Source organism: Xyrauchen texanus, chromosome 4, assembly GCF_025860055.1.
Source record: "Xyrauchen texanus isolate HMW12.3.18 chromosome 4, RBS_HiC_50CHRs, whole genome shotgun sequence".
Taxonomy (NCBI): domain Eukaryota; kingdom Metazoa; phylum Chordata; class Actinopteri; order Cypriniformes; family Catostomidae; genus Xyrauchen; species Xyrauchen texanus.
Genome location: NC_068279.1, coordinates 17,016,779 through 17,034,085, shown reverse-complemented (window position 1 = coordinate 17,034,085; position 17,307 = coordinate 17,016,779). Strand labels below are relative to the sequence as shown.

At 36.2% G+C, this 17,307-nt stretch overlaps 1 protein-coding gene across 13 annotated transcripts in view; it reads right to left on the bottom strand.

The window, feature by feature from the left end:
• Nucleotides 1-17,307, bottom strand: part of LOC127643178 (transient receptor potential cation channel subfamily M member 3-like) — a 183,842-nt gene that overhangs the window by 34,979 nt on the left and 131,556 nt on the right. For all 13 annotated transcript variants that reach the window (XM_052125780.1, XM_052125782.1, XM_052125784.1 and 10 more), the window contains exons 7-9: nt 13,098-13,272; nt 12,710-12,833; nt 3,656-3,728 (exon numbers count right to left, since the gene is read on the bottom strand). In XM_052125780.1, the coding sequence (XP_051981740.1) occupies nt 3,656-3,728; nt 12,710-12,833; nt 13,098-13,272 (372 nt within the window). The remainder of the gene's footprint in view (nt 1-3,655; nt 3,729-12,709; nt 12,834-13,097; nt 13,273-17,307) is intronic.

The following is a 17,307-nucleotide window of genomic DNA, read 5'->3' as shown; positions in this document are numbered from 1 at the left end:
GGATGGATGTCATTGGAAAGTAATTCCACGTTAGTTAAATGTGTAAATAATGAGTTCCTAATGTAAAAAGGCCAAGCTAAAAGACAAATTTGATAATGAGCAAGGCATTGATGGGTGCGTGTGTGAAATTATCTTTAATGTAACACTAATCAAAGACCTGAAAAATAAAAAAAGACAAATTAAACAATGCTGCTTACTTGGAATCTGTGGGATCAATGCTTTATTTTGAGGAAAAACTCAAAGTGCTTACAACACTACAAATAATCTTACATTAAATGCTCCTCAGCTACACAAAGGTGCTGTATCAGCAGAGACTGATCACATAATTATGTATAATTAAGTCTCTGAGTTTTATTTGCTATTTTGCTCTGGTTTGAACACCGAAAACTGAAACTAACTGGAGAACAAAATGTGTTCTCTATTTTGTCCCATACTACATAATAATAAATCATGTTTCAGATATTCATAGGTGTTTTCAGTAAAATAAAATAGAAAATTATGAATGTATGGCATGCAATGGCATTGAACATGCCAGATGTTCACCAGGTCTGAGAATAAAAAGTGTCGCCTCAGAAGAGATCCGAAGTAACCCCTTTAGTTAGTTAACATAGCCAAGGTAGCATATCTTCTTGTTTTAGGAAAGTACATGTTTGATTAAACATCCGTAAATAGCCTTGACATCTTAATATATTATAATACAACCTATTACTTAGCTAGTTTTAGATAAAAGTTTTTGTCTTCTGTGTAAAAATAACTTTCCTGGGTATATATTTTTGTAATACAAATAAGCTTCTGTTCCATAAACTTGGTACTGATAACAGCTTAACATTATTTACGTTAGCCTACAATTTTGGGGTCTTTGCTATTATATTCCAATATCATTATGGCTCAATTAGCTATTATAGATTGAGAGTTGTTGTTTTAGGTGTACAGTTGGCTTGCTGCTGTGTATAATCATTTATGTTGTTAAAATAACATTCTGTTCCGTCAAATATGTACTCTTATGAAACTTCCCAAGGAGCACTGTTGAAATATTTTGGAGGTGGGGGCACAACCAACGTTCAATCTCATTGAATGTGGAAAGTTAATAGCACAGCAGCCTTTGTATTTGCTCAATTACTGTAGAATATACTGGGATTAATATTTCTAATTATAATTATTAATGTAATTTCCTTTTAGGACCTTCTACTTCTGTGGTCATTGGGATCAATGTCACATCTACTCCCTTAGCAACTTCCAGCCTACACATGGATCAGCAGCTCATCCAGTTGACCCAGCTGAGTGGTCATCTATCCTGTCTGACTCAGAAAGGACTGATCTGGTAAGCAGAGGGCCACTGCCTATAAAGGAAAACTTCACATTCCCTGAAAACCTGATGGCCAAAGCTTCCACTACCACTACACCTACAGACAATTAATTAATGGGGGAAAAAATCAAGCGGAGCTGGCTCACTTATTCAAAAAGAAATGATGCAGTCTAATGCTTTCTGCTGCAAATCATTCTCTAGGAAGTCCACAAAACTGGTAACAGTGGGACAACAGGATTGGGTAAATAAAGGTGTGCTACTGTTACAATTAAAAACTGTAGAAGGGTAAAATCATGCCAGGCAGACATTGGTATGATGCAAGCAACACCGCTACAACTAATACAATTGATAAGGGGTGTGTTAGATTTATAGTGTGCAAATAATCAAGCATTGACAATAGTCAATCATATTGGCGGCACCGAGGGGCCCCCAAATTAAATTCTGCTTAGGGCCCCATAAAGGCTTGGGCCGCCCTTGAGCATACCTTACATCAGTGACTTTAAATTCACTTAACTTGCTAGCAGGACATGTAAAATAACTGCAAGGAATGTGATTTAAAATATATGCAAAAATTATATTGAAAATGTTACCCTTGGACTACTTTATGAGCACATTCCATGGGATTTACAGTTAGTTGTGCCACTCTGTTATTGTTTTATGATTCCTATGGTGTCAGGTGATTGATCACTGTCTGTGAAAACTCAAACATATGAGACATTATCTGTTCTTTGACTATATCCAGAATGATATGCATCCATTATACAATCATTAAGGGAATAGGAGAGACCTGGGGACTGCAGGACTAAATCATTCTTTAGATGCACTGCACAGTACTATGAATTATGCAAGAGACATGCTGGTGGCTTTATGAGCAACCCATGGAGATTTTGGAGGAAAAGCTTCACTGAAATCTAGTGTTTTGGTATGGATTTAAAGTGGGTCTTATAGGGGTCATGAATTTGAAAATGCCATGATATCTTGACGTATAAGAGTTCATATTACTATAAAAACATACTGTAAATTTCAGAACTGAAATTTGTTGAAACCAAGGTGCCAAAATGGCTTGTTCTCTACTTCTTCATCACTAATACGTCATAGTGAGGTATTACATAATCATAGGCCAGCCTCTACAAAAACAGTTATATGCCTACTTTATCATCGACACTGCTTAGGTCTGCCCACCGGTCTTGTGGTTAGAGTTGAGCGATGAGATTATTTTTGGTGTCATGATGACAACGAAGATGTCAAGACCTTGTGCGGTGCCAGGTTGTGGGAAACTAGATCTCTTGCATTTGCTTCGCAAGGATCTCAAAATCTCGGATAGCGTCAGTAAGAAAGTGTTGTTTGTTCGCTTCATTTTACCAATGATTCTTTCACAAACAAGACAGTTCAAAGCAGGCTTTGCAGAGAGACTTAAATTAAAAGGTGATGTAGTGGCAACTATATTGAACCTGACAGTGATGTCGCAACAAACAAGTGTGAGTATCCATGCTAATAGTTTTGCTACGTATGTTACAGACTCTTAGATGTGTACTTAGTATTTGATCTTAGTGATTTTAGATGCTCGTGCATTAGTTTTAATGCAGAGATCTCTATGCAGCATATATTTTATTGTTCAGATGGCATGATGGCACAGCTGCCACAGATGCACCAAAAGAGTATTGCTATAAATATATTTAGACAAACTCTTTCCTTTTTAATGAAAACATGACTCATTGTAATGAACAACGTATGCCTTTGTCACTACACTGAATAAACGATGGAAGATGATTATATGACGAAGTATTTTCACAGTTATAAATGTGATAGCACCGTGTATTTACTGTACACTTTATTTGGTACTGTCATGCGTTACTCTGCATTTGTAAAATAGTTTGTGTGAACTTGGCAGTGCAATACTGCAGATATTGTTGACGATTGTGTGACAAATTGCTTGTTATGTTCCTCAATTTTAAGTCGCATTGGAGAAAAGTGTCTGCTAAATGACTTAATATAAATGAAAATGTGATATCACCTATGGGACACAATAATGCACTTTTAAATATACATTGGTCAGGCGCTTTGAGCCAACTTGGCTACATTACAAACATCATTATGTTCAATAAATGAAAAAAGGGGGCTCCAAACACTTTCAAATTTAGCTTCTTTAACCTTAAATATGTTAACTTGTAAATTGCAATGCATGAGGACATCTCTTTTATCCACTGCGAGATAGTGGGCCTTTAAGATGCTAAGAAGTGCATTCAAGTGCATTTACTTTTACAATTGACTATAAGTCCTATTATTTAAATCAGCAAGCTTAGGAAGTCAATAGATACATCTGATTATCCATAAATGAACACACATTACCTTTCAGGAGAGCTGTTAGAATTGCCAAATCAATATCCTGGTGTCCCTCTGATCCCATCCGGAACACTTTTATCTGAGGAAAAAAGACATCACAATATTGCTGATATCACATTATTTCAAGCAAGAGCTATATGAACACCACATATGTTAGAGTATGATAGTGTTAATAAGATAAAGCCAGTCACTGGGAGATAATGCTTTATATCTTCACAGTAGCAAGCGAAGTGATAAAAGCGAGGTTCTATAGTAATGCATTGTATGCAGCGCGACTACTGAAACTGTAATCACTGCACCCACACATATGAAGGGCACCTTGCAGCTCCACATATGTAATGTGTGTGTTCTGAATTCCAGTGCACTTATATTACAATAGACAGGCCATTAATATAATGCCTGTCGTTTGAAAAACCCACCTTTCTTTCAGTAGCCATTTTCGATCACTGCCTGGTGTGGACTAATTAACTAATCTGTAGCAGTGGGAGGATTGGTTCAGCCTATCAATGGTGTTTTCATATTCATCTTCTAAAGCAACCAATGACGGCACATCTAGGGTGTGTGTGAGTTTAAAAGGTGGAGATGACAGAAAACTGAATAAATAGCACTTCACTGTGCTTAAATGGCTTCACACATAATCCTTCAAAGTGTCTCAGTATTGATGCATAAAGCAATGGGTGAGACATATGCTTACATCTTTGTGTGGTGATCTGGTTCTGTGTTCAGTATGAACCTTGTTGCTGTTACAGTAAAATTGGAGAGTAAATGTAATGTGATGATATCGAGCGAGCATTTAATCTCCTCTACCAAGTGTTTGGTACCAGACAATTACTGAAGTGACTGTTATTGATGGCCTTGTGACTGTGGAGGTGACACAATTGCTTCCGTGTGTATGTGTTGGAGCCATGAGAAGATTGTGATATTGACTTTTCTAGTCCGTCTCTGTATATGTCAATTGAATCCTTTTTCTCTATCCTGGGCAAGAAACATTTTTGAAATTATTAAGCAATATCACACGGGCAAGGGTGCTGTGAATATCAGGCATATTGGCACGATTGCGTGTGTGATATTGCTTGTATACAAGTTCAATTTTGAATAACTTACATATTAGACACAATAGACTTTCTCTCTGAAATACCACAAACACAGAAAACTGTAGTGATTGTCCCTGGCTAAAATGTTATGTCCCTCATATATCTAATGAACTTCCAATATCCCAGTGCCAAGGCCCCAAATATTGTTCTTCACTGATAGCTACCCCACTGTACTCACTCCAGTTATGTGAGTATAGTGTTTTAGGAGACTAGCATGGCAAGCATTTAAGTAGTTCACCCAAAAATTGTATTCTCTTATCATTTATTCACCCTCATGCCATTCCAGATGAGCATGACACTCTTTCTTCTGCAGAACACAAATTAAGCTTTGTAGAAGTATATGTTAGAACAAGTCCATACAATGAAAGTGAATGCTGACCAAAACTTTAAAGCTCCAAAAAGAAAATAAAGGCAGCATAAAAATAATCCATATGACTCCATTATTATAATCCATGTCTTTTGAAGCCATCTATTAAGAGTTAGGTGAGATTAAATCAAAATAATACTTTCACTAAAAATCTTGACATCAGCAGTCTATATGACATTTATGATTTCAAGATTGATTACACTTCTTAGCGGCATGTGTCAAGCATTAGCAAGTGTAATTGAGCTAGAATGATGGCAATGGCAAGATGTGCAGTGAAAACGTTTGTTTGGGTTACTTTCATGCTGCCTTTGGGTTTCTTGGAGCTTCAAAGTTTTGATCACCATTCACTTGCATTGTTTTGACCTACAGAGCTGAAATATTCTTCTAAAAATCTTCGTTTTTGTGTTCTGCAGAAGAAAGAAATTCATACACATCTGGGATGGCAAGAGGGTTAGTTAATGATATATTTTCATTTTGTGTGAACTATTCCTTTAAGGAAAACATTACACTTAATTTGTATCTCCAAATATATGCCCTCCGGCACAACTGCTCCAGGGAGGATGCTACTTCATTTGCCATCCACATAGTACTTTGTCACCTTGACAACAAAATCTCATATAAAACAGAGCTCACTGATACTTGAGATAAGACATGTCCTTCTTAAAAAAGTCCTCTTTATGTTAAAAATCAAGAAATTCATAATAATAAAAAAAAGAAATGTGTATACTCAGGGCATTCATTTACTTATTAAATAATTTCACTTGCATTTTTTAAAGCGCATGCTCTATACTTGTAAGCACATGTCCTCAGCAAAAGGTCACGTTAATCAGCCAAACAAATTCAACAAATGCAAATTCAACAAATGCAACAAATTCATAAATATAAATATCAAATGAAAGGTATGGATCTGTATGATATCAAACAATACATAAAGTAAACTTTAATTTATATTTTCCATAAAATGCCTATCACAGTTGTGTCCTCACCTTGCGTCAACTTCATCAGATATTTTTTTTAAGCTGAATAAATCAGACAATGTCATGGTCAGCTATAATCTAAGAGTACCCCTTTCCCATTTCCTGCTCATGGTGGATGCAACAGTAGAACACATGGTCTGGTAAGTTTTATATTTTTTTATGTCTCTGCGGTCACAGCTTGTAAGCTCTATCATTCCCACTGTGATAATTTCTGGTTAGAATTGTGGAATCATTTTGTAATTTTAGTTTAGGTTATAGAGGCAGCTTTAACTGAGGAAAAAAAACAAATGGCTCCAGTGTACAACACATGGTTATGATGGATAGATATTACTGTAAATGTTGTCCATTTTGTATGACTCAGAATGTTTAGAACAGTGTGAAAACAGAAAAACAAATTATAGAATGTATTTTATCATTCAACTCCTTTACTAAACACCATTATTAGATCATTAATGATTTTACACTCTTGTTGTTAAGATACAATTATCGTGTTTTTGAACATGTACCATTACCTGGGGGCACCATGTTAATATAATGGAATAAGAATAAGTTAATCATATAGTGAAGTACCATCGCAGTACCATGGTATTCTTTTAATTACATTAAAGCACCATGTAAACTCAATTGTAAATGAATATGGCAATCATATATCAAAATACCATAGTACCATGGTATTCTTTGAAGTGCTTTAAAGTGCCCTGTAAATACAAAATAGTACACAAATATGGTAATTGTATCTCAAATTACCATGGTATTACCATCTGATCCCATCAGATATTACATTGTTATTGCCCAGATGTACTCACGCACACAATAAATTTGGCCTCTAATCAGAAGCTTCTAGTACATACAGAAATATAACAGCTAGACAATAAATAACAGGATACGATGAACAGAATATGTGTTTTTTATACAAGTATTTGAAAAAGAAATTATCTTCAAATGGGCATGGATTTGTAGAGGTAGTAGATAAAAAATAAAAATTAAATGTAAAAAAAGTGATTTTTCATTTTGAGCACAGTTTGTATAGGTAACATGTATAAATATGAATTTACATGTTTTTTTACGTGCATGTACATTTCATTTTGTACCATACTGTATTCTGTATTGCACTATACTGTACTTTACTGCATCATAGATTAGATAAACATCAAGTGATTAGTATTTTAGATGCTTTGTCTGTGACATTATGCTCTGTGCATCTGGTTGAAAAAAAAAAAAATAGTAGCTTAAATGTAGCAAGCTACTTTTGTCATGTAGCTTGTAGTGCAACTTACTACTTTCTCTGAAGTGTAGCTTTTAGCTTAGCTTAACTAAATGTTTTGTTGAGTAGCTTAACTTGCTACAGTTTTTGAGTAGCTTGCCCAACACTACATAGCTGGTTCATGCTGCTCTCAATCTTGTGCTGTACAGTGGATTGCTTCATGATTCAGTGACCCAGGCCCATGGGCAAACATCATTATCATGGCTAAGTTCTCTTACTCACATGCTGCCCCATTGCATGAGCCCAGCATCTTCGATCATACTGCTGCCCTCTGCTCACTGCCCCTCATATCTGCCAGGGGTTCATGACACCTCCTAATCCTCATCTGCCTTTTATCCATCATCCGTCCATCTACTTGTTCATCCATATAGTAAATGACCCATTTGACACGTGGCTGGATGTGACACCCATCTTCTCATCTTTCCATCTATCATTGTGAGCGGATTCATATTATGTCATCCTCTGGAGCATCAGTCTGTTTTTATTCTGTTCATTCATTCCCTCACAAGTGAGTTCACCAGGTGTTGTTCTGTGTTTCTTAAAGGAGAAGTGTACAATTTCTGTACCGCTAGCATCACCAGACAGAAGTGCAAAAATAATGACTGTTTTCAAGTAAGTTTCCCAAACTTCCCCCATCTTGCAGTGGTCTTACAAATAGATAGTCCCACCCCAGACCCGAGCCATTGGTTGAACACCATTAGATGTATTTATTTAAACTTGTCCATCCAAGGAAACCAATTCAATAAAATTAATTGGAATTCCCAAGGCTAAATGAACTGAATCGTTTTGTTGTACATTTGGTTCATTTAAATAAACTGTCTGAATGAGCCGATTCACTTAAAGGAATAGTTCACCCAAACATTTTTATTCTCTCATCATTTCAATGATTTGGATTTTCCAGCACTTGTTATGAGAGAGTGAGGAAGATCATTTGGTACATTTTGTCATATTGATCCTACATGAGGCATGGTCCAGGACTAGAATGTTCTAAGTGTGAAATGTAGTTTCTAGCAGCTTACTCTGGCGATGTGATTGGTCGGATTAGAACACGCTCCTCCTGAACTTTGTTATAAAACTCCACGAGAGGCTGTCAGTCTGATTAACTGAACCATCCCTCCCTTGGTTGCAAGAACAAAGACCTCCACAGCAGGAAAGAGATTAAGAATGGAATTCAATCCTCATTATGGGAGGGAAAGCCTACTGCACAGAATAGCTAAACTGCTGACTTGATGACTCTTTTGTGTGTCATGTGCCAATTAATTTCCCACAAAACACAAATATTGAATCCCTAAAAATAACCTAATCTAAGCTAATATGGCTGTGATTAATTGTAGCTTGCTGCTGCCCCTTCCAAATCGAGATATATTCAAAACATGTACTGAGAGCCAGGAGGTTATGGAAGCCTGTCCCATTGAGTTCAGGTTAAACATCTACTCAGGTGCTTCAAAGGAACAAAGATGAATTTAGACATCTCCCTACAGATCTCATTATTTCACTCCTGATATTCTGTATGACTGTTTCGATTAGCTAAACACACACCTGAATATATATGGGCACCCTCACACTAACTCTCATGACAATGATGATGTCCCAATTTATGAGCTAACAGAAATTATTCAGAAATATATTGGTTCTAAACATGTTTTATCACTTCACTTCAGAACAGAAGCATCATATGAATAGAGGCAGTATTAGCTTTGTCCCATATTTCAGTATTTGTTCATATACACATGTTTGGAGTTACCTTGTAAGTTTATTTTGGTTATCAGGAGCCGGCTACCCACATTTTAGCCTTTGTCAGTATATTTAAGAAAGTGGTTTAGATGCCAAATTGATCATTTATAAGTGCAAATCGTTAAATATATAATACAAAATATTGTGGTGTGAAAGGCAAATGTGCAAATGTATATGCTGTGAATGTGTATAAGCATCCACAAAATCCCAACTTTAAAGGTGCACCCAGTACATTTTGTCTTCTTTAAAGCTGTACTCCGTGTGAAATTGATCATAATTTTGAAACATAAGTATAAAATCAGGCACACTTACATGAGATGAACATGTTATGTTCACATGAACAGTCATATACAATTTGCAAATCTCAGTAATCACTCTGTAATTGGACACTTTCACTCATGGAATAAATTAATCAAGGCTGACTGTGAATAGTGAATTTCTACAATGGCATCAGTTAATGTTGCGTTTGAATAATGCTGCATCCACACCACTAGGTGTCAATGTAAGTCCAAAATGACAAGCACAAACAATTACTGAGTGCACCTTTAACGAATACTGTTTAACTGTTTTAAATGGAATTAGAGCATTTAATAAGTGGAACAGATATCAGCTATGATATCGGCTATGAAATCTAACTCAGTAAGCAGTTCAATTCAGGCTTTTGAGCAAGAATTGGTATAGCTGTGCAGACAAAAAAATGGTCACTACCAAGTCTTACATTACCAAATAATAGTAAAAAGTTCTTACAGTAAGGCTCTTCAACTACCAACCACTGCATTAATCATTGTTATACAGCCCTTCAACAGATTTTGATAAATCACCTTATGCCTCAGAGTGCTATCTGTACAGAACTCAACAGTATGTTCAAAATCACTCAGTGGTCACCAGTCAATGGACTGTGGTCCATAACTGGACTGGTACGACCACAAGTTTTTAGCCAAAGTTCAGTCTTTCTTTCTTTCTTTCTTTCTTTCTTTCTTTCTTTCTTTCTTCTTTCTTTCTTTCTTTTTCTCAAACACAAACCAGAACCATTAAGGAACACATTTGATTGCATCTTACACAAACCAGAACCATTAAGGAACACATTTGATTGCATCTTACAAAATTCAAAGTCATTTATGCAAATTAATTTGCTGCAGAAATATTTTCAGATATAGAAATCATAAGCAACAGTGGTTGATATAGAAGTGATGTCGACTCGTGGGCTTAATGACATGATGGCTTATTGATGGCTACAAAAGTAGATTATGACATTTTCCCTGCTTCAAGTGTTAAAATTACTTGCAGGATTAGGAAGGTACTTTTGTCTTATTAAATGGGAGGTGAACGTGGGCTGATAATAGGGGTGCACACTAACAGTACCAGGTCTGATACTATGCCCATGTACTACTTTTCATGTTGTCTTGATAGACTTCAAAGTGCAATCTGATCATTAAATGTGTCCCTTCTCAAAATTACATTTGGATGATATGGAACTCATAATTAGAAGCACCACACACTATAGCTGTCAGTGCTTATGATTTGAGAGTGACTACTATATTTCCCTGAGGATCAGTGACATTACATTCATGATTACATGAAATTAAATGTAAAATTTCAGTCAAACTTTGCAATCATTTCACTCAGGCTTTCTGATCAGAACTGAAATGTGTTTGTTTCAATCATCAAGCAATCCCATTTGCTTGCCCTCAGTGAGTATATCATAAGAGAACAATTGAGGTGATATGGTGCAAAGCTAATTTGTGTGTGTATGTGTGTGTGTGTGTGTGTGTGTGTGTGTGTGAGTCTGAGTCTGAGATAACCATGGTGGTCTAAAGATCAAGTCACAATGAGTCCCATACACTCATACTGTACTAACATCTGCCAACACATCAGTCACACTGCCAGGGGCGTCGGACTGGGGGGGTAAAGGGTACCAAGTACCCAGGGCCCGAGGCAGGGGGGGCCCCTTAGAAGTCAGTTTTCTATACATACATATTTGGTACGGGGGCCCAGCAAGATGGTTTGTACCCAGGGCCCAAAATTTGGTGCTACGCCCCTGCACACTGCAGACACCCCACTGTGCATACGCTTCAGTCCATTTACACACCTCATGTGTATGTATGTCTGTTTGTGAGTCAGCAACTGATTATATGACTTTCCAGGCCATTTGTTTGCCTATAAATGAATGTGTGTGCATTTGGTATATTTGCTGTGGCATACCTCTTTTAAGTAACATTTTTTATTTAGTTGCCTTTCTGAATCTCAAAGGCTTTGTGATCTCAATTTTGAGTCATCAATAAAGTAGATTGAAGTGGGTTGCATGTAAACTAAAGCCAATGTGCTGAACTCAGAACTAGCTCTCACCTTCAAAACAGTTTGCATCTGAATACACAGTTGTGTAAGCCAGTATATAAATACACAGTCTTAAGTTAATAGTCATATGGTGTATGGGTAAAATTCATATCTATGTAAGTTCACAGCTTCATAATGATGATTAACACATCTACAGCTACAGATAATATATTAGATAATAGATACTATTTCAGTGGAAATGCATGCATGAATAACATTCAAAAACACAGAAGTTATACAATGAATTTATTCAAACAAAACATATGATGTGCACATATATAACATCACACACACACACACACACACACACACACACACAAACAATGAGTGAAAACACTACAATGACTAAAAGAATATATCCGCAATAAAAGAACTAACACAGAAATCACTTTGAGGATGCATGATTTAATGACTGAAAACGATGACCACAATCACAATATACAAACACAACATTGAGAAAGAGGCCAATTAGCAAATTTAATTTAAATTACAATAGCATACAAAGACAACTTAGAAATATTTTGCATGCAAATCACAAGATATGGCTTAATTATCTACTTGATCAATCTAAAAATATGAAAGCATTGTCACAAAAGTAGAAAATGTTTCTCCTGGTGACACTGAAGTTGTGGACGTGCTTTATTGAGATATTTCAGGATATTTAGGATTTAAATGGCCAACAGGGGAAGTACAACTGTCTGAGAGCTTTTAGATGTGAATGCGTACAAGACTGCTCTTTATGAGCTAAATGGAATGTGCATTCTAATTGAGTGAAATGGATTATGATGTGGTCAAACTGGTGAAAAATTTAACAGAAAAGCAGTGGATTCAAAGGCATGAGGGGTTTTTAGTGAGAACATCAGTTAGAGAGTAAGAATAGTTTTACTTTGTTCATCAGGAATTTGAGATTCTCAAAACGTGCCTGTGTGTTTGAGAGAGATAAAAAAATGTGTATATAAGTGTGTGAGACAGTAATATATAGAGATGGTGTCTGGGCCTGAGGGGATGTACTTCATGTGGGCTGCGGAGGTAGTGACATTTATCATCCCTGAGTTGAAGGAGCTAATTTACATGATATCTCTGACTGTCCAATAGAATAACAGCATACTCACATGGTGAGAAATGCATGGTAGATGATCTCATGGCTTTTCACTATCATACAAATAATTCTAAGTACAACCAAAAGGCTTCAGAGGAATCTCTTTAAAACTGTCTTCACATGGAGATAAATGATTAGGACTTTCGTTTACAGCCTATTTATATTTTTTTTCCAGAATTGTACACACTCACCAGCTCTTTCTTCTTCATGCACTCCATCAGAATGATGAAGAGATGCTGGGCCTGGGTCCGGCTGTACGTAAACGTCTTCTGAATGGTGACTAATAACTGGTCTCTCAAAGATTCATTTATGATTCTAAAATGTAGTCAGAGTAAAAGAAGAGACTGGAATATCCAAGCAAATCATTGAAACGCAAAGAAAAGTTTTACCTTCATCAATGAAGATGAATTATGAGTACAATGCATTTTTCATACAAGGGTTGGCTGTATGCTTGATTTTATGCACCTGTTAGTAATAAGTATAGCTGAAATAGTCAAACCCATTAATTAGAAGAACTCTTGGCCATGTGGTGTATCATCTTATACACTATTACAGTGGAGAGATTTAAACCTCACGTACCCGCCCTCCTCTGAGTACTTATGCCCGAAGGCCAGGATGTCAGAGGCACGACCGCTCCCATCACACACCACCACAGGAACAGGAGGAGTGTCTCTCAGGTACTCCAGTACGATAGAGATTACATTAGGACCCCCTTCTACTATCAGAGCTACCACTGGAACACCCTGCCCAATACCTGCAGAGATATAAAGGAAAGAGAAACAGAAACGTGAGAGGGAATATGAGTATGCCTGTCATTCTGGGGATTGGTTGTTACAGGGAAAACGTACTAAAAGATTCTAATCTAAAAGATTAAAGCTGAAGCCTGCAATTTTCATATACTAGTTTAATGTGCAGAATGGATTAAATGATTAATAGTGCATTCGTAAGGAAGTTTAACTTCCCAAAACGTGTAAACATTTTGGCAGTTTCAAAACCACGTTCTGTTTGATTGTGTGACATATAAAATTCTGGCTCAACCAATGGTGTGAGTGTGTGTCAGGAATACCTGTTTGGACAAACAATGGCAGACAGTGGCCAGATTGAAGGCTTGGCAGGGATTTTTGGAAACAACCATTATTTTTGCAGTTTCATTTAGTGCCGCTAGTTTTGTAGAAATGTAAGACTTTACATTTAAAGCGCCAATTGAATTAAAATCTGAATTTTAAGGCTTTTATTCCATGTTTGCTAGCTTCAAAGCTTTCAATATACAATAGTCTTGTGCTCCAAAATATTTAGGAAATTAACTTTGAGCAAATATTCACTAAATTATATTTAAAATGTACAATATTAAAATATGGCAGAAGCTATAAGCAATTTTTTTTATTTATTTTTAACAAAAAGTTAAAAAGGGGTGTTAATAATCGTAATTTCATAATTGAAAGTTGCTCATGAAGGTCCACTCAAATCGTTATTATGACTTGGGCACTCAGAGATCATTTTAATACCCGAATTTCTGAGTTGGGAGAACACATTCACTTGCAATATGGAGCAGAAGAGTATTTATTTCTGTAGTGAATGAAAGATTTAGTCAATTTTTCTAAATGCGTCTATCTTGTTATTGATTTCTGTTTCGGTAACATTTATGTATATCAGTATCCATTTGATGCATATTGTACATTTTTAAACAGAGAAAATAGCATCCATAGCATTATTCAGCAAGCTAAATGACTAATGTGTAATATGGTGTCAAAATAATAGTTCCTCAAAAACATATGGAAGACTGAACCTGGCACTCCATGTTTCCTATTATTTCCGACAACAAAGCACTTAAACGTGACATACTAATAGCAACTTCAGCTGTGGGAAGTAGGACAATTCCAATAACACATAAAGGCAGCAGTAATTTACAGATTATGTAAACTAGTGGTTCTTAATCAGGAGCCTGGGACCCACTAAGAGGCCTTAACAAACTTCCAAGGGAGAAGTTAAAGGAATTGTTTACCCAAAATTTTTAATTCTCTCATCAATTACTCATTGGCTACTCATGCCATCCCAGATGTGTGTGACTTTTTCTTCTGCAGAACACAAATAAGGATTTTTTTAAGAATTTTTCAGCTCTGTAGGTCAACTCAATGCGAGTTAACAGGTGCCAAATTTTTAATGCTCCAAAATCCACATAAAGGCAGCATAAAAGTAATCCATGAGACTTCAGTTGTTAAATCCATGTCTTCAGATATGTTATAATAGGAGTGGGTGAGAAACAGATCAATATTTAATAACTGTTTCTCACCCACACCTATGATATAGCTTGTGAAGACTTTGATTTAATCACTGAAGTCATATGGATTACATTTATGCTCCCTTTATGTGGATTTTGGAGCTTCAGAATTTTGGCACCCATTCACTTTTGTTGTATGGACCTACAGAGCTGAAATATTCTTCTAAAAATCTTTATTTGTGTTCTGCACAATAAATAAAGTCATACACATCTGGGATGGGATGAGGGTAAATGATGAGAGAATTTACACTTTTGGGTAAACTAACCCTTTAATAAGCTCTATGTTAATCTAACTTGCTACAATATATCTAAAATGCTAAAAATCTCAAAAAAAGATATCCAACATATAAACTGACATAATTTCTGAATCTTAATTCAACTCAATTCACACAACCTTCAACAACTGTTTTATGAATAACCTCCAGTTCTAAAAATTTATGGAATCACAAATTTGATCAAGATGAATGATTTTTTTTCTATTGACATCTAATTTCTCTCAATGAAAATGGAAAGCAAGCAAAGAGGGCTTTGTACAGTGTACAATGGGTGCCTTGGCGTTCAAAGGTTGAGAAATACTGACATAAACTACAAGTTATTGGCTGTTAAAAAGGACAAGCCCATCAAAATGCTGTTTCAATAGGAAATATGCTAACACAGGAAAGAAATCGGTACTCTTCAAGCCCATTTGTGGGGTCTTTAACATGAAAGAGGAATGCGAGGGGAATTTCTCAATAAGGAAAAGCGTATGAAAAGAAAAAAATTTAATGGCTTGAGTCATCCTGGCACACAGAGATGGATGGCCAGTTGGTTGGATGATTGCTGTGAATGGCTGTTGTGACTAACCCTTCAGACACCCTCATCATAACCAATTGTCTCTGTCAACATGACACCCAACATCCACTTAGCCTCAGTGAATTGAAGATATTCCTAATCAGAATCTCTATAGAAAGGAAACTTACTTTTATCTGAAGGATATGAAAGCATTGACTGCAGAATCAGATCATTCCTGCATTCATTAATCAGCTGCAATTAACGATGCTCTAGGACAGTGGTTCTCAACCGTTTTGACTCCGAGGCCCCCCATTGTCAGAGAAATTATTTGAAGTAGACTATTATATATATATATATATATATATATATATATATATATATATATATACTATACTGTATATATTATAAGTAGGGCTGTCAATCGATTACAATTTTTAATCGAATTAATTACATGATGTCCCGATTAATTAATCGCAATTAATCACATGTACACATATTTGCTGAGAAAGCCCTCATATAACAATATTTCAATATACATGTATAATGATGAAATAATTAGTTAGTATAGTTATCTTTAAATATATAAAATAAATATTTTATATATATATATATATATATATATATATATATATTCAGATAATTTAAATGCATTACATTCTTGTGGCAGAAGAGTTAATCATTGATAAGACAATACAAAAAGCGGCTTTAGAATACAATGTTTTGTTTACTACCATATTATTGATCATAAGTCAATCATTGGCATACAGTTCACAGCAATCCATTTCACAAGTGAATTTGTCAATCAGTTCGAGATTCATTATGAGGGCTTGTTTAAGGACCCGTCAATGTACACATGCGTCAGACGTGCATGTGTAGCGTCTCGGGTGCTTTGCGTCATAAACTTAAAATGTTTAGGTCATTGTGTCAAGTTAAATATAGTTTAATACTTAGAACACATCTTGAGATCCCTTAGTTCGAATTTGAACTCCATCAAATGTTTTGAATGCAAGAACGTAAAGAATGTCTGTTTTGTGCTGTCTGGTTGTTTTCTTCACTGTATAAACTGCGTATTGCCACACAGCTGAAACTTCAATTACTGCCCTCTGGAGTAAACAAGTGGTACTACAAGCTTGCATTTCTCAGGAATCTTCCTTATTTCAATCCAGGGGCATTGCGATTAATTGCATTAAGTGGGAGGAGGGGCTCCTAACCGACCACCTAGAGCGTTCAGGGCCGCTGCCAGGGGCGGAGAAGTCCCCTACCGTCCACTGGAATGCGGCGGGGCGTTCCGACCGCCAGGGGCCAGAGGACTGCCTCCGATCCTCCCGGGGAGGCACTGCGGTCTGCTATAGGGTGGAGTGGCTGAGGGCCAGGCTACGGCATATCGGAGAACTGGATTGATAATATAAATAATATTTTAATAATACACTTTTTTAAGCTCCAAAATCCACATAAAGGCAGCATAAAAGTAATCCATGAGACTTCAGTTGTTAAATCCATGTCTTCAGACATGATATGATAGGAGTGGGTGAGAAACAGATCAATATTTAAGTCTTTCTTTTTTTTTATAAATTCTCCCCTCTGACAATAGAGGGTGATTTGCACGAAGGATGTGAATTACCAAAAACAGTAGGAGAATGTGAAAGTGAAGTGGAGATTGACTAAGCAGTGAGGATTATTTATAGTAAAAAAGGACTTATGTATCTGTTTCTCACCCACACCTATCATATAGCTTGTGAA